We start from the raw sequence: 19,636 nt of genomic DNA, 5'->3' as shown, positions 1-19,636 counted from the left end.
TTATTTGGAATAACTTACAAACCAACAGTCTTCGTATTTCTAATCTAACAGCTTTTTTTCAAGTTAACACTATATTTGCTGCATGCAATAAGTTTTCTTAAAAAATATCTGAGTTAACCAATAGATTGCTTGCATAAACATTTACGTAACTGAAAATCACGTGATTTTTCAATGGTATAAATGATACATAGTATTCGAAATAGTTTACTTAAATGTTTTGTATGCCATTTAAAATGATGTGTGAATAAGTGTAGATGGAAACCTGGATTTTAAGATAAGGAATTTTTTCATCTAGTTTAACTACAGTGCATTAAGTTGTATCGTGCAATGTCAGAAAATGTATTTCCGGAGGTACAAGTTAACAGCGAAGTGCAATATTTCAATAAAACAAAATGTGTTCTCCCGAAATTTTTAACACAAGTAATAGGAAAAGATACACAATCAGAACCAAATTTGCGAACAAGTTCTTTGAAGAAAAAGAAGCAGCCTGATTGTATAAAAAAAGATGTGCGAAATATAAGTTTTAATCTTCCTTTGGACGAAATATCAAAATCTTCAAATGACTTGTTTGTTAATGGAATAAATAAAAAATCTAAAAAAATACGATCTTTAGAAACAACAACAGATAGACCTTTAAGCGACAGTCTTCCTTTTTATCGTAGAAAAAGCAGCGGTGCATCAGTGTCATCGCACTATAGATTCCTGCTAGCTGATTCCAGAAAAAGCAGTGGTTCTTCAGTGTCATCTAACTATAGATTTCTTTCAGCAGATCGTAGAAAAAGCAGTAGCTCGTCAGTGTCATCTCACTATAAATTTCTTCTATCTGATCGTAGAAAAGGCAGTGGATCGTCATTTTCATCTCATTGTAGATCAAGACTTACAAGTGATGCTTCTAATGCCAGTTCTCGGAGTTGCTCATCATCTTGCTCAACTGGATACTATAGAGTACCAATTATAGGTGCGCATGGTGTTGGTAAAACAGCATTAAAAGATCGGTTTATGAGCTCAGAGTACATGGCACCTATGCAATCAGATATTGGTATGTTAATTTGTGTATTTATAAAAAAAAATAAACATACATGTCGTCCAAAATGAGTTCAAATAATTTGTTTGTAATCAGCATCTATTTCAAATAATGTTCTTCATTCGTTTTTAACTATTTGACATGAAAACCTAGATAATTTAATCAAAAATACAGTATATAGAAAGTAAAAAATGAAGAAAAAAGATAGAAATCATGCAAAGGAAGACAGCAATTACATGACCTAAAAAAACATACGACATTGGCAGGACATTATAGAGTTTCAATAGTAAATAGGTGTTAATGCAATACGTCATACACACAATCTGTAAAAGTACTGACGAAATAAGACAACCATAATCAAAGTAATGCCATCAACACCACATTATACAAATGATAAAACACGTCAATATGCAAAATCACATGACATATTACACCATCATTGACGTATTGTAACTCGTCTTTAACTTTTGTTTACATCTTACTTTTGCAGATGAATTCGATGAAAACAAACTCACTATCGTCGTCGATAATGAGGAATCTACAATGGAATTTATTGATTTATCATCCATTAAGGTAGGTTTACAAATATTGTTTTTTCCTTTTCATGTTTTATTTTTGGTATTATTAATGATGTACTTGTACCGTTGAATGATACTAGCTGCATTGTATACACATTCCAGCTGAGAGGATAACACTTGACTTACCGAATGAACAAAAGGAAGATAAACCAGATTAAATCAGTATTACTGTTTTTTCGAGACATTTTAGGAAAGCATCACTAATTTGACGTTTATTTGTTGCATCTTGAAAATACACAGAACGATATATACCTTTGCTTTGTCACACATAACAATATATTCACGTAAATACAAATGTTTGTTTGATAATTAAGTAGGTGAAGAATTTCATTGATACCTAAATAGTTCCTTGATTTATTTCAGCAGGAATAGGGAAAACAACAATGCTTTAACTAATATTTTTAAATTGTTTTCTATAGGAATATGATCTACCAACAGACGCCCATGTTGTTGTCTTTTCTGTCCACGATAGCGATTCTTTCTCACTAGCAGAGGGGTTTCTACAACATCTTCGGAATGAGCTTGATAGTGACAGACCAATTATATTAGTAGCCAACAAAATTGATCTCGTCAGAAAACGACAAGTTACCAAAGAAGGTAAGATGTCCACATTTTTTATGTGTTGCATAATCATCATAGTTACTATGTTAACGTTTAGTTAATCATATTCGTGGTGGCTCTTTTTCATGTTTTTGTGTTCTTCTCTCTTGTCGGGTTTGGTGTATCTTTGACACATATCGCGTTTCCATTCTCAACTTTATCATGTCATGCTATCATTTGTTTTTAATGTATATGATAATTGTAAACATATATAGATATAGGAAGATGTGGTATAAGTTCCAATGAGACAACTTTCCATCCAAGTAACAATTTATAAAAGTAAACCCTTTATAGGTCGAGTGCACTACACATGACTTTATTTATTCGAACACAGTAAAGTAGAATAGTTTACAGAAAGTTTACGACAAATATGATAGATTTCAGTTTTAGATTTTGTTAAACATAGACTTTAAACCTTTGTCTTACTTTTTTCAGATGCACTCCAGCTTGCTAAAGAATTCGAGTGTAAATACATCGAAACATCAGCTGTGTTAAACCTCAAAGTAGACGAACTTCTAGTGGGATTGTTGAAACAGATAAAACTAAAGTTAAATCCAGAAGCCATCCAAAAAGCAGCTATTTTGAAACAGGGAAAAGGGAAAAAGAATGATACATTAAGAGGGCCAAAAAGACTTTTAAATAAAATATTTAAACGTTACGCGAAACCTGTATCACAATGTGAAAATTTATTTCTTCTTTAATCTATTTCTTCTTTAATTTGTAATATGTTAAGAGGATGAGTTATATCATTATTTTAATTAAGCATTACTCAATTCCAGTATATTTCAACAATAACATGCAGTTATATATATACACGATACAAGTAAATCATGTGATTGCGCGCAATGTAAACACCAATAAACATACTTCATTAAACAATATCATCATACATGTATCATTTATTCTTATTTATCGAAAATATTTTGTATTGGATTTAGACTTCTGGTAAAATTATTAACATGTTTGCATTTAAGTGCCTTATAGTTTCGATCTAAACATGCTAAACGTTATCATTAAAAAATTGGATGTCATTTACTCTGCCTTTATTTTTGTATTGTATAAAAAGACTGATAGATTTCTGTTTCCTTTATATAACTTAACATTTAGTGTGACAACTTATGAAATGTTTTAAATGTTATCACTGCCTGTCAACATCGTTGACTATTTGTGCAATCAAATATTGTTACACATGTATCATGTTGCATTGCAATATTGAGCACCTTGAAATTGTTATTAAAGATTGTTATACTGTTTATTATATTGTTATATTATTACGAATGCAAATATATGGCGTCTAAACTGTTTCGTGTTGAACACCACTAATAGTTCTTAGAAAACGTCAGAATTGTAACGGTGTAATTCATATCATTTAAGCCGTTTATCTTGGATCCTTATTAAATATATAGAAAATAGACTTGAAATCTAAAAAATCAAAATCCACAGTAAATATACTTATCGCAGATGATGCAATGCGTATTACCTTCAATTGACTTACCTATATATTAAATTAAGATTGGAATGCGATATTTTTTTTTAATAAGATGTTGATCTGTTGCGAACGAAACTTTACAACTAGTGAGATAATGTATCATTAATGTAATTGTGTGTGTACTTATTTTTTGTGTAGTTATATTTTAGAAAAAGTCGTTGGTCTCCAATCAAATGACAAAATCAAAAGCTCAAAAACATCAAACGAATAGATAACAACTATCATATTCCTGATTTGTTACAGGCATTTTCTTATGTAGAAAACGGTGGATTAAACCTTGCTTTAAAGCAAGCTAAACCACTCACATGTATGACAGACACACCAAATTTCATTATATTGACAACGATGTGTGAACAAAACAAACAGACATATTAGGTAAAATGGTCAAAAATAGGAGTACAGCAGTCAACATTGGTTATAAACTTAATCACTAAAAGAACTCAAACAAAAACATGTACATAACAAAGAAGCACAAAATGGCATATATACCAAGCATATTAGCAAAACTATCGACAAGAATGCATTCTGTCAAAGATAAGAGGAATATATAAGAAGGGCAAATAAAGACAAACGTAGTATACCGGTGTGCTCAAATGACATCAATCGATTGAGATAAAAAAAAATCCGGTTTAAAAACTCAAACCGTGGAAAATAATTTTCAATTTAACGTTATTAGTGATATTACAATACTTGTGAATAGAACCTTTTCATAGGTGTGACTAAATATTTATCACTTTAATTGTACGTATGGAAGATAATAACTTACCTCATTTTTTTTTAATCACGTCGTTGGAGAAAAGGCAACATCCATACTGTGGTTTATACTCGTGTGATGGTCAGTCCTTACGTTGACAACTTACCATATGTCATGTAAATTTGGATGACTACCATGATAATAGAAAATCAACAGGTTGTAAACAACTTCATTTATCTTGAAATTGAAGCATACATTTCCGTTGCGTTCTTTGATTAGTGTAACAAAAAAATAAAAGCAAATATGACAACTTTTTTTAACAAATGCAGACTTTGTTGTCTGACGTAATTATTTTTTTAAAGTTTTGGTGATAATTAAAAAAAAGGTACATCTCCTTCAATTTTCAATTTTTAATTTTTATCTTAAAATGTATTAAAAAGACAATTAATTTTCATTTGGCATTCTTAATATGATGCTGAGTTCACACGTAATTTGTGTTCGATTCGCGTTAACTAATTCGAATTAGTTTAATTCGCATTCGAAACGTTTTACGTCCTAATGTTTATTCTAATTCGAATTAAAATGCGTGTCGAATTCGCATCACTGTCCAAACGACGTTAACCTTTAATTCGTTTTCACAAAAGCGTATTTGTAATGCGAATTGGGTAATTCGAATTAGCCAATTTGAATCAATTCGAATTGGTGTGTGAACGCGATTAGCGAATTCGATTCGCATTCGATTCGAATTCAATTCGAATTAAATGTCCGTGTGCACGAGGCATCACACATACATTGTATATGAACAATCCATCATTATCGCTGTTTGTTAATCAGTTTATATGAAATTTGGAACTGAGAAGACAAAAAAAAAACACATTTTGTTTAACATTGCAGTCATCTCAAGGATGTACACCTCTGAGAAGCCAAATATTTCTAGAATTAAACTTTTGTTCTTAACCTGATTTTGGGGTTTATATTATATATGGCTGTAAAAAAAATTGATGAAGAAAACATTATTTGGAGGTGCACTTTTTGTTAAGTCACGGTCCTTTGAACATGTTGAAAGTAGCCAATGTTGATGATTGTTTCGTTTTTCATCAAATTTACCCTTTATGGGATATATTCGTATAAAAAATTACAGCTCAACAATTAAACTTTTTTGAATTCTTTTTAACTTTTTTGTTATAAATGATTGAAACAATACCTATCTAAGATATTTGAAAAGAAAACAAATGATATGGGGTGTATAAGTTACTGGTAAAATTATTTCTTGCACCCCTATCCAATTTTCTAAAAAAATTGGCTAAAAAGACTGATTTTATTGGTAATAAATTTGAAAAAAATAATTACTCAAAAACTACTTATTGTAAATATTTTTTCACAGATATAGTTTGATTATTAAATTTATTAAGTTCATTGTTATTTTCCATTGGTACCACATATTTTTGAAATGATTCCTGAACGATATTTCAACGAGACTGAATCGTCCTAACAATACATCCTTAAATTGTTAACGTCACATGATCTGTTGGTTGACAACATGTTGAAATATAAGCTTCATTATACCAAGTACATTGTAACAGTTTCAAAACTGATGCTTCAACAACATTTTATGCTTAAACAATTCACAATCAATATATATTGACATCAAACGAACAGTGTATGAGTATTTAAAAAAATGGATATTTTAAAATAGTTGGGATGACGAAAACATGATATCTGTCCAGAAATGCAATCACTTCTAAATAGTCTTTGTCAATTTGAATGGTTCAAACCGCCAATCGTGAAATTCGACCTCTATTCGTATAAGCAAATGAAACCTTTCTGAATACATGCAATGATTTTTTCTTAAAACAAAAAATACCATATACTGGTTAAAATGCTTCTTATCTCGACCTAAATTCAGAATTAAAAAAATGTAAGTTTGCAGAAAACTTAACTTTGCTCCTAAAAGTGGTGAATACTGCTTTCCTTTTGGGAATTTTAAATTTCTGTGTTAGAATATCTCTGAAATGATTGCTACCTACAAAATGCTAGTAAACTTAGAATTTGAATGGTAAACTGTTTATTATTGTTCCCAATAATTTTTGAACGAAATCATAATTTTGACGACCGTTATGCATTATCTATATAAAAGAAAAAAAGGTATACTGTCATTGCCAGGATCCTGTCATATTTTCTTGATATCATTACATGTAGGCGATCGAGAGTTTTCACTCGTGGAGTATTGTAGAGCAGCATCTGATAATTGCACTGGAAAAACTGAGAGCACACTTGTTTATTTGTTTTATTGGGTTCATGATAATAATTCTGAACGTAGGAAGTTGATCACGACATTGCTGGCCCAAACAATGGTCCTTTTTATTAAGTAGATGTATTATCAAAATGACCAAAACTATAGCATAAGTTGTTAATTATTATATATTTTTTATAGTGACATTTTAATAGTTTTATCGTATTTCCTACAACTATCCAGTACATAGTATAGTAGTATAAATAAAAAATGTAGAGCCTATTTTCATGGGAAAAAAATCTAATTGAAATGAAGGAAACTGTAGTTTTTTTTGCTTTTTATTGTGCTTTATTCTTGTTTTTCTTTAATTACAACAACTACTGGTAATAAAGTAATAACAGTTGTCCTTCTTTGTTTGATTTTTCGAATTTTCATATGTTCGAGCTTTACTAATTTCTCGAGAGGTGTAGCATATTTTCTAAAATCGAAGAATTTTAAAGAATGAATAAACACAACATAGATACCAAGAGTAATATTTTGTACAACGGTTACACACTTTGCCTACACAAAACTCATAAGACTAAGTATCGTTCCAGAAATAAAGTTTAGGCTTGCTTTCTGTAACCGCGGCCATTGTTGCACATTATATTTTTCATGAATATAGTTGTGTTTCGTTATTTATATATATGCTAGTACATGTACATTATTAATTAGTGTCCGTTTGGAAGCGGATGGTTTGTAGAACAATAACAGCAACCTTTTTGTACACCGTTGTCGATGTATTCGTTTAATCACATTGTTTTGATCTTTGAACAATATGTTTGCCGTGATAAACCTTGATTTTCAAGGTCTTTTAAACTCGATTAAACGTTATGATTTTCATAGTCGTTGGAGGTTTCGTTGGTAATCTATTCCTGTTTCATTCCGTGTACTTTGATGTTTAGTAGATTGCTGTCACATGAACACACGTAGACTAAAAACAAACAAAGGCAGTCTCTTATGTATTAAATGTTCATCGCAAGGATAGCAAAGAATATCAATAGCATTATTTAATGGTTCATTTGCAACTCACATTGATAACTAATGACTGCCTCAAAGAATAGGAAGACTGAAAACCTTATGTTTCTCAAAAATGAAATAGCGAATGGAAAACCTTGGTTGAAGTCGTCCATGTATATTCATAGCAAGGAATATATACAGATATGTAGCAGACAAATTGATTTCTGTAGTTTTCCTATGAAAAGGTCAATGGGATTAAAAAAAAATAAAAGTATAAGCTTCAATATCAGTAATTGCACCTTCGTACATCGTACATATAAATTGTACCACTGAATTGAGTGCTGTACGATATTGACCCGATATTTAAAAACGAGGCCCGCCGAAAAATTTAAGAATTTAAAATGTAACTGTTAAGAATTAATAAATATCGTATTGGACGAGATATGGTGGTTGAACTGTTTCTCTTATGATTTTTAGACGATATGCAGACAACCCTTCTCCGTCTGTTCGAGCGACTTGTAAACCGATGTGTTCTTTCTACGTGACGTCATCAGACATGGTAACCTTTTCCTATGACGTCACAAAACAAAATTTGACGTCATAATTAAACTTTTGACCAATGAAAAACTGGAATCAAACGAACCAGACGTTAATTGAATAAAAATAATTAATAGGTCAGGAAAGGGATAAATTTAGTAAGAATTAGAGAAATATATAAACAATACGAAACTAAAGAGCGTTGCAAGATGCTAACTCTAATTTTCGTGTGGAGGTTTTATGCGAACTCTGCTGCAAGGTATGAAACTGGTATAACCTCATCTGTGTTCTTGTGTTGCGATTGTTCAATGTTGATTTGGCATGACTTTAGCACGTATAGTTTTCAAAAAAACGTGTCATAAACATGGTGTTATTCACAAATAATTTTCATTTTGTACATTTCCATATTCAGTGTGGGTAATAATATTTAAGAAACCATGTCATTTTTTTTTATAGATAACAGTTTGTTGAAAGATTTGATGGAATGGATAACTAAAAAACAGTTTGTTTACAGATTAGACGAGACAGAAAGTTCAAAAACAGTTTGTTAACAGATTACGTAGAATGATTATTGAATAACAGTTTATAAATAATGTTACAAACACTTAATATATGTCTTTCTATTTTAATAATAGTTTAGTAGGTTAAAATCAAATACTATATGCATTATCGCACTCGTTACATAAAGATCTGGAATAGCTTTCATATTAATCGATCGGAACTTTAAGTTAGTTATGGATACAATATAATAACGTATAATAAGAATGATTAAGGTTGAAGTCGGTAAGAGGCAACGTAATATTCTCGTTAATACATTTTGTAAAATACAAATCATATGACTTTGTGCGACGATAGGATTAGCATGTGTAGTCATTCAGGTATATCCAATCTAAGAACAGGACACCGTCGTTCTTGTGGGTTGTAACCTAGATGCATTGCATCGGTCAAACTTCTCGAGATATGGACCGTATGTTTGTAAAGTGTTGATTGCCGTACTTTCGTCTTATAACCATACTAGATGTAGTTTTCTCTCGAGAGCGAAACCGACTTACTGAAGTCCAAATAATATCAACATGCACGTGCTGAATATATCCATTGGGATATAAAAAAAACCCACATGAACTGCAAAAAATTTCTTACTATTTTTGAAGAAAACATCAAACAAAGACAAACAGAAATGGCGGACACATGTGAAGAACTTGGTTATACAGCCATTGAAACTTGTAGCAATGTGCAGTAATGAGATGTCAATGAGTGATAAGGTCAATAAGAACTGTTCACCATTCCAGACCGCATTAAAGTTTTTGGTTTTCAAATGTTGTCTTTTAAAAAATTCAGTCGACAATGGTTCTGGATCTATTTTGTTTTTGTTTTTTATATTTTTTCTGTGAATCTTTTAATCCAACATTTTTTTTTATCATTTGATCTTATTGCAGACCAGACTTTTGTTTTATCTTCCCCTGTTAAAACAATATAGTAATGGAATATCTGCTTCTAAGATGATAACAGATATGTTCTTAATGTTGTATATACAATACCGTCCACTTTTCCCGAATTTTACATACCGAATTCGAATAATTACCGGGTTTCGTACTAACACGAACACAGCTTCCTAAAGTGGAGCAGCATCTGCTTATCCTTTCGGAACACTTCATATTAGTTTTTGGTTGGGTTTCGTGTTTCTTAGTTTTTAGTTGAGTATATTGGGTTTTGTGTACTACTATTTATCTATGTGTCTTTTTCTTATTTTGGCCATGGCGTGGTCAGTTTATTTTCAACTTAAGTTTGCCTGATTCATTGATTCTGTATTTTTTTATATGCATTTGCATGTTTAAAATGACTGAAATTTTGACACAAAATCATTATGTCCTTATATATCATTTGTTTCTCTATCACTAAGTTGAACAAAGGTACACAAACAACTTGTTATTTTAATTTTACAAAGCGTTGTACATGTGTTCTTATTTTGTCATCAAAACAGATTTTATCTAATCCAACATACTTCATTTACATGCTGCATGGAATCAGTTTCTTAAGAAAGAAATCCGATTAACCAATCGATTACTGACTTGAACGTTTTTAATAACTGAAGATCACGTGCTCACTTAACCTTTTCAGTGAAATAGTATAAATATCGCATGATATTCGAAATCGTGTACATCAGTGTTTTGCATGTCATTGAAGAAAGTTTGATTAATATTGTAAACTGAAAAGTGCTTTGGAATTAACTGAATTAATTTGTTTATAGTGCAACAATTTAATTGCATTCAGTTATGACAGAACAAATATTTTTGAAGATGCAAGATAACAACGACATGCATTTTATCGATACAACTAGCTATAGATCAAGACTTACAAGTGATGTTTCTAATGCAAGTTCGAATTCGTCTTCTTGGAGTTGTTCAACATCTTGTTCAACTGGATACTACAGGGTACCAATTATGGGAGCTCATGGTGTTGGTAAAACAGCTTTAGAAAAACAGTTTATGAGCTCTGAGCACATGTCGCCTAATGAATCAATTACCGGTAAGTAATCTGGTTTATCGGATTCAGAAAATATCTTTTGTGCAAACGGAGTTTAACAAATCATTTTTTTTTAAATCAACATCTATATCTGTATATTAATTTACATATTTGAAAAGAAAACTTAAATTGCCTGTAATAAATAAAAATATTTAAATGACCACAGATAATAGTTTCACTCGTTTTCAACTTTTGTTTTCATTTGTAGATGAATTAGACGGGAGAACACTTACAGCTGACGTCGACAATGAGGAGTCCACATTGGAGTTTATAGATTTTCTATCTGTTGATGTAAGTATATTACTTAACTTTCGTTTTATGCTTTATTTTGGGTTTTGTTCTCGATGCCGATTTCGTGAAATTCTGTAGATGTACAGTGACTGGAAGATAATAATGTTTATATTTGTTCTTGTCGAGTGAAAAAAGAATGATATACTAGAAACTAGCACTTATATATTTTTTGTCAAGAAATTTAAAGAAAGCATAACAATTTATTGCTTTAAAATTGATATGACGTTCATTTGTGCTATATCATAAACACACACAAAAACACGAAATCAACTGTTGATTTTTCACGAATATCAAAATCTATATCTGAAGACTGGTTTTTACTTCCAAAATGTAATCAAAATATTCACGAATCTTTTTCATCAAGACATGGAAAAATCAAAATGCTTAACTTATATATTTAATTGCTTTTTAGGACGATGATTTACCAGTAGATGCCTATGTTGTTGTGTTTTCCGTCCACGATAGCGATTCTTTCTCATTAGCAGAGGGTTTTCTACAATATCTACGGAACGAACTTGATAGCGATAGACCAATAATATTAGTTGCCAATAAAATAGATTTAGTCAGGAAACGACAAGTTACCAAAGAAGGTAAGATGTCCTGTCATGTCTGACTACAATTTATTATTTATATTATTTTTTTTATATCCTTTTGTATAAATGTAAATGAAATTATTTGGAAATATGTTCATTTAAAATTTATTATGTATCATTGCAACATGTTGAACAAAGTCCAGTTAAACAGTTGTTTTTTCGTTCAACATTTTAAACATATATTAGTCCGTTAGTTTTCTTGTTTGAACAGTTGTTATTTTAGGACTTTAAATAGCTATCCATGCGGACTGGGTTTTGCTCATTATTGGGGGTCGTACGGTAATCTATAGTAGTTAATTTTTGTGTCATTTGGTATCTATGGAAGCGTGGTCTCATTAACAATCATACTATATCTTCTTTATTTTTTAAAGATATTGCGACTGATATTATGGACAGAAATTCATGAGTCTGTCTGATAAACATAATGTTTTAACTATGCATTATTATTATTTCAGAAGCACACCAGCTTGCAAAAGAATTTGAATGTAAATACATCGAAACATCAGCTGTGTTAAACCACAAAGTTGACGATCTACTAATTGGATTGTTAAAACAAATTAAACTGAAGCTCAGTCCAGATGCCATTCAAAAATCAGCTACTTTGACACAAGTGACAGGAAAAAAGCACTCTCTAATTAAAGGAGCAAAAAGACTGTTCGGTAAAATCTTAAGACGTACATCAAAACCGTTATCACAATGTGAAAATCTATTTAACCTCTGATTTTTTTGCATATTCATTTAAATGATATGAACATTATACAAGTCTGCAGGAAAACAAACGTAAACGAAAATACTAAAAACACATATAATTAAACCATCAATGTCTTATTCATATGCAAATAGTTTTGAAAATATTATGTTAAGATTTGTAGCAAAGGAATGTAAAAAAAATGTTAAGTGAAAGTGCCTTATTTTTTTTTTTTTTGGTAGATTTATTGGTCAGGTATTTAGCCATTATTTGTGCATACTTTAAAAGGACTTAAACTGTTGTTGTTCTTATTTTATCTGATCTCAAGTGTTAAATGAATACTTTTTGAAATGCTTAATATGTTATAACTTTCCTTAAATATCTTTTTGCGAATTGTACAATCATGTGCTGTTATCATGTATATGCAACCAACTATGGCAATTGTGTTATGTTAACCATGAATTGTTTTTTTTTATGAAATATTGTTAAACTGTTATATTGTTACGAATGAAATATTAAAAAATGAATGAAAAACAAACAAAAAGATGAGCATGTTTTATTTTTAAAAAGATTAGGATATACCTTAGTTCCTGAATGTGACCTTCCGAATTATACTTTTTACTGGCTAACTTATATGAGCAACATGACGGTGCCGCATGTGGAGCAGGATCTGATTACCCGTCCGGAGTCTTTTGGGCTTTTTTGCCATGCCTTTGTCGGTTTGTTTTTACTTATACATTGTACGTTTGAATGGCCCTCTTGTACCTTAAGCTTTCACCCACTTTAATTCATACGAAACGTGCATCTGGTGAACGTTTTATATACGTCTGGTATATAGAGATCCATATAAGAAAAATATGAGAACAAACTCGACAATAACTATAAAAGACCATAACATAAGCGGACTTTGATACATCTTTTGTTGTTTAATACATTATGTTGCTGCTTTAAGCATGTGGAACTGAACCTTACAATCATCGTTTGATATCATTATGGCGAATTGTGTAATCTCATCTCCGTATAAAGAATATTTAAAACGTGGCCATTTATTATCACAGCAGTATTGTTTAGCAAACATTAAGATATGATATATTAAAACGACTTAAAATGTTCAGGACTAGTAAACCTTCAACATATGGGTCAACTGAACTTGTAAAAATTAATGTGGCAGACCCAGGTTAAGAAAACAACTCTTAAAATTAGCAGTGCGTTTTTGTCAGCATTTTTTATAAAATATTTTCTAAGCTTCTCAGATACATAGACTATTTTCAATATGTTGAAGGTAACAATACACCATTAGATTGTTTTGGCGCAGCCATTTTATGAGCATAGCATGGTATTCAGAATTAAGAGTATGGCTAATCCTGTTTGGTTGATATGTGCGCCCGAAATTTTTTATAATTACAGACTTTCTGCATTATATCATAGGCCAAACAAATATTTTCCTTAGCCCTAACGGAAGATGAAATGTCTTTTCAACGCTGGAACGAGACACGTTATTTTAAGTGCATAATTGATAGGCATGGGAGAAAAGTACAAAATACGTTAAGAAAAGCAACGCGAACCTATATTTTTTGGACCAAAAATACAGTTCGAATAACTTTTCTGTAATTCTAGAAAGGTTTCGTTAAAAAAATCCACTTTCTAAAGTCTGTATCTCAAAAAAAAGCTATCATGGTCGCCTATGGGAAAATTAATTGTTTATTTCAATCTATAAAGAGTCGACATTGCTTTATCAGAGTGCTCAAAAAGTTTCAAAAACAGTAGTTTTACTTCAAATTTGATGTTAAACCGTAGTTTTTTGTGATAAATGAATAATTGATTAACTAGTTTTAAGCTTTAGTCTGTTTCAAATTTGAATTGCGTTTTACCTTGGAAACAAGGGTGGGTTCGACTTTTGACTTACTGTGTAGGGAATATATAATTTTCTGAACTTCTGCTGATTTGTTTGAAGAAAGCATGTACACGTCCAGAGTTTGGATAAAAAAATAGATTATTAAACATGACAATCTCGACACAAGTGCTGTTATTAAAATTACGAAAATTAGCGAAAATGTATAGAAATGGTACCCTCCAAACATTGAAATGTTCACTCGAATGGCAAACTAAGAAAATTAGAATTGACATGCCATTCTGTAGTTAATGAATAGTTTTCGATATTTAAACACCAATATTTACACATTTTTCATATTTTGAATAGCTATTTAATAAGGAAGATGTGGTATGATTGCCAATGAAACAACTATCAACAAAAGACCAAAATGACACAGACATTTACAACTATAGGTCACCGTACGGCCTTCAACAATGAGCAAAGCACATACCACATAGTCAGCTATAAAAGGCCCCGATAAGACAATGTTAAACAATTCAAACGAGAAAACTAACGGCCTTATTTATGTAAAAAATGAACGAAAAACAAATATGTAACACATAAACAAACGACAACCACTGAATTGCAGGCTCCTGATAGTCTGTATCAAAAATGTGTTTTTTTACGAAAATGGTTTCATTTAAAACTGTTGCTCAAAATTCACCGTAGAAGTTACATATTAGATCGGTTGTGGTATCGATATAATCAGTTCTTGATGACATATAAAGAATCATCGGAGAAAGTGGACATTATCTTCAGGCTTTTTTTAGCAGTACCACATTTACTACAAAAATCAGATTTTTTTCTTACATTTTTCGACTAGTGTCACCTCTGATTTTTTTGGGTGAAATTTCAGAGAGTAATGCCAGAACGGTTTGAAGCTGATTCATGTGTGACATATATATTTGTGCATCTAACGCACTATGAATTGCATGATTCTAGTATGTATTGAATACCGTATAGGTTACAATACACCATTAGATTGTATGGGCGCAGCCATTTAATGAGCATAACACGGTATACAGAATTAAGAGTATGGCTAATCCTGATTTGTTGATATGTACGCCCGTAATTTTTTATTGTTAGAGACTTCGTGCATTCTGCATTATATCATATGAATAGGCCAAACAAATATTTTCCTTAGCCCTAACGGAAATGAGATGTCTTTTTAACGCTAAGACGAGACACGTAATTTAAAGTGCAAAATTGATAGGCATGGGAGATAAGTACAAAATACGTAAAGAAAAGCAACGCGAACCTATATTTTTAGACCAAAAAATACTGTCCGAATAACTTTTCTGTAATTCTAGCACGGTTTCGTTAACAAAAACAACTTTATAAAGTCGGTATCTAAAAAAAAGCTATCATTGTCGCCTATACGGATATTAATTATTTATTTCAATTTGAACGCAAATGCTTAAAATGCATTGATGAAACTTTTAAAAACATAGAACTAATTTGAAGATTTATCTCCTTGAACAAAGGGTCACCAAAGGAGAGGAAATTTCAGGAACTGAGTTTTCGGCTAAAACCTTGACACCATTTGAAAGTATGGCATGGAGAAACGTCAACAGTCCGTCGGAAGGGGGCAATAAATGGCTGACCATTATCAAGAGATACTCACATCTGTAGAACGTATAAGACACCCTTGCAAAAAGGGCAGAATAATGCCGCTACAAGGCAGCATTCGCACCTGCTAGTTGGACAGGAAATAATATAACTTGCAATAACTTGTTTCCCAATTCACTATGAATAAATAAGTTTAAACTAAAATAAACTAAAACAAGCCACCCTTTCCACTCGAATGCATATTATATTCAGCTGCATGATCAATAATATAACACCACATAGCCTTCGTTTTCGAACTTATATATTATCCTCAAAGATCCAGTGTTACAATTTCTTATAATTATGTCCTTTAGTTTACTGTTTGGTCAGATGTCTTAAAAGTTATAATGTGACCTTCATCAAACTGCATTCCTCAACATTGTTGACACTTTAGTTTTAAATAGGAAATAGGAACATAGAATATGAATTAATGATATAAAACGTAATCAGTTTTTACAAACAAGTATACGTTAAAGAATGATTGTAATTTTCTTCCTTATAATTAGCGATTATAAGTTCTTACAACAAAAACAGGTATGCTTTCTATTGACACAGGATCACTTCTGTTAATTTTTTTTCACGTTCAAATATTTTGCTATTAAGCAGCGTTTTTCGGCATATTTTTTTTAACTCGAAAAACCTAATTAACATTTGCCAACATTCGGCACCAATTCGGGCATTGCTACTTGTTATTCCATCTCCAGTGATGGTGTAAATAGAAGTCCTTACGGTTTAAAATATTTTCCAATAGAAAATATTGAAAAATTATCATACTTTATATTATTTTAATAACTTCCATTCATACGAAGTAATGATTCAGACGAGCGTTTAATGTAAATAAAAATAATAAAATAAAAACTTTCGAGGGCCAAAAGCCTTGAACACTTTTTCCAGTTAAACATTTATTGTTGCCTTGTAAACTAAGAATGGTTTATATATGGATAATGATCTCAATTGTCAAGGACAACACTAATTTAGTTGATAGATAGATACATATAAAAACATTGTGTATATATAATATGAAAAGAAGGAGTCGTTGAAGGATTGTTATTAAGACAAATTTTCACCAAGGACATAACATGCATAAGGAGTGGCGTGAATACTCGTTTTAGTAAGCGTAGAGCCTTCACGTATTTGCTATAATTTTAGATGGAATGTGCCGGAAAAAAGAACAAACTACATACACCTCTTGCATTGGTTCGTAGAGGAGATACTGAACAAAGAACACAGTTTATAAAGTCACTAACATGATCAGTATGTTACCTGCACCTATTTCAACCTAAATTATGTCTATTATAAATTATAAAGGTTGTTTACACCCTATGTGTTTAATGAAATGTTTGTGCAGCTGTTGGTATTTCTAATCACGTCATTTGTTATGATTGACCATTAGAAAATATTTAAGAACACTCATTTACTTTTACATAATCAAGGACGCATGTCAATTAATTTAGAGCGAACCATGAAGGTTACATTCAAAATGCAAATTTAGACGAAAAAACTAAATCTAAAAAAAAATTAAGAAACAATATACCCCTTCTGTCAAGGGAATTTCCTGATTGTTGTTGAATATAACACCTAAGAGCAAGTATTATTCATTATATGTGTGGGTAATATGCTTAATTTTTTTCACATTTCGGCAAGCACAGGCATAAATAAACTTTTCAATCGTCATGACCAACACATATTAGATACTGCTACAAACAGGTGGATAATAAATTAAATTTGACAATACCCCAGCGGTGCAAAATAATTTACATAATTCCATAATTTGAAAATAAACAGATGCAATCATTAATGTCATTTTGAAATTGATAGTTAATATAATAATGACTGCGTCATTTGTTGATAAGATCAATTAAACAACATGACTTGTTTTTGTCCTCTAATATCACATCTTGATAATACATAATTTTTCATGTTTCGTCATTGCAATGCACTCAAATAAAGATCGTTTGAAATTACTTAAATTTGTGAAGTGAGAAGATTTGGTATTAACCGAAGCACCGAATAAAATTGGGAAAAAGGAGGAAGTCAATGAAATCATACAAAATCAAACAATCTACTACATCAACAAACAAAACATACGGAAAACAATTGTCCAATACAATTGAGAATGAAAATGGGGAATGTGTCAAATGGACAACTACCCGGCGAAAGGGCCAAAAACAGTCGGAAGCCACCAATGGGTCTACAATACAGCGAAAAAATCCCCTACCCGAAGTCGTGCTTCAGCTGGCCCCTAAACAAAATTATGTACTAGTTCAGTAATAATAAACGTTATACTAAACACTGAAATATATAGAACAAGAATGTGTCCCAAGTACACGGATGCACCACTCGCACTATCATTTACTACGTTCAGTGGACCGTAAAATTAGGGTAAAAACTCTAATTTGGCATTAAAATTAGAAAGATCATATCAGATGGAACATGTGTATTAAGTTTCAAGTGGATTAGACTTCAACGTCTTCAAAAACAACCTCGACCAAAAACTTTAACCTGAAGTGAGACGAACGAACGAACGGACGAACAGACGAACGAACGGACGGACAAATGGACCCACAGACCAGAAAACATAATGCCCCTCTACTATCGTAAGTGGGGCCTAAAAAAAACCTCTAAAATAAAAAAAATCAAACCAGACTAAAAAAGGCCAGAGGCTGCTGACTTATGACAGACTCAAACATGCGACGGGGTTAAACTTTTTTTCTTAGATATCTGCTATAGCAAATGTAGAAAAAACAAACACACTACAATCAAAATACAAATTTAGTTCATCATCATCAATAAGTAAAACGAGATTGAGAATAAAACACATTGATATTTTCTGGCAAGTATTTGACAAATTTACGTTAAACATAAAATCTAAGAGGAACTATTATCTTTTACATGTATGGTTCATGACTTGAATGTTTGGACAGATTTGCAAGCACCCGCATGAATATAGTTAATGTTTTTCATTAATTACAGATAATAGATAAAAAAACATACTAGTAAAAACAGGTGGAAAATATTTGCTAATTTGACAAAACCCCAGCGGTGCCAAATACTTTAAATATGGTTCATAGTATCAAAGGACACATGCTGTTCAAATTTAATAAATTTCATATAAATGAACGCTTCGTTTGTTGATAATAAGGATTTTGCAATATGACTTGGTACATGTACACTAATATAATTGTTGTTAAGTATATGCAATTGGTTTGGATTTACATTCGTCATCTCGAAATCTCCAACATATTTTAAAAATGAACAAATAACAACTATTTAATTCCTGCTTGGTACAGGTCAATACTAAAAGCAAGTAAACAGCCAGTTGTCGATGCATTGTACATTGTACATGCTTATCGGTAATGTGTTGAGAAATACCAGATGAACCTTCAAACTCATAGATAAAAAAAACAAACAGACATCGCCGTGGCTAAAAAAGAAAAAGACAAACAGACACACAATAGTTAAAAAAACAACATAGAAAATTTAAGACTAAGCAACCAGAAACCCACCAAAATTTAGAGGTGATATCAGGTGTTCCTGAAGGGGAGAAAAATCCTGCACTTCATGTGGCAACCGTCATTCAATGATTCGACAGTTCAGTTAGCACTTACTCAAATAGAGTTTTGGAGTGTCATTGATTACCGATATTAGTTAAATCAAACAGCGACTACCAGGTGCAACACAGTTTTAATTTAACAAAACCCAGTGGTGCTAAATACAAGTAATACATTTATTATTTTGTATGCATTTAATTTACTAAAATGTACGATAAAGAAATTGAACTAGTCTATTGGAATGGTTGTTTGTTTCGTATAGACAACATTCACCAGTTGCCCGTACGTTGTCCGAATTCGGTAATTTATAAGTATTGATATCGAGAGAGAAATCTGAAGTTATACCAATATTCAG

The 19,636-nt window shown here is 31.3% G+C and overlaps 1 protein-coding gene across 1 annotated transcript; it reads left to right on the top strand.

Moving 5' to 3' along the window:
* Positions 1-327: 327 nt before the first annotated feature.
* On the top strand, positions 328-12,298 carry LOC134722731 (uncharacterized). Its single transcript, XM_063586353.1, has 10 exons — positions 328-1,039; positions 1,515-1,597; positions 2,022-2,199; positions 2,638-2,901; positions 8,611-8,696; positions 9,306-9,416; positions 10,452-10,680; positions 10,886-10,968; positions 11,381-11,558; positions 12,017-12,298. Exons 1-10 carry the CDS (start codon positions 328-330, stop codon positions 12,280-12,282), a joined length of 2,190 nt encoding a protein of 729 aa, XP_063442423.1. The 3' UTR covers positions 12,283-12,298.
* The last annotated feature ends 7,338 nt before the right edge of the window (positions 12,299-19,636 follow it).

This window comes from Mytilus trossulus, chromosome 6 (genome assembly GCF_036588685.1).
Source record: "Mytilus trossulus isolate FHL-02 chromosome 6, PNRI_Mtr1.1.1.hap1, whole genome shotgun sequence".
Taxonomy (NCBI): domain Eukaryota; kingdom Metazoa; phylum Mollusca; class Bivalvia; order Mytilida; family Mytilidae; genus Mytilus; species Mytilus trossulus.
Note: the sequence above shows the minus strand (reverse complement) of the source record. Positions and strands in the feature narration are given on the sequence as shown.

What these genes read in the sequence shown, in the direction of transcription:
- LOC134722731 (XM_063586353.1), top strand. Translation starts at nt 328, where the DNA reads ATGTCAGAAAATGTATTTCCGGAGGTACAAGTTAACAGCGAAGTGCAA. An exon ending in ACCTATGCAATCAGATATTG is followed by an intron (nt 1,040 to 1,514) that starts GTATGTTAATTT and finishes TTACTTTTGCAG; the next exon opens with ATGAATTCGATGAAAACAAA. An exon ending in AGACAGAAAGTTCAAAAACA is followed by an intron (nt 8,697 to 9,305) that starts GTTTGTTAACAG and finishes CTATTTTTGAAG; the next exon opens with AAAACATCAAACAAAGACAA.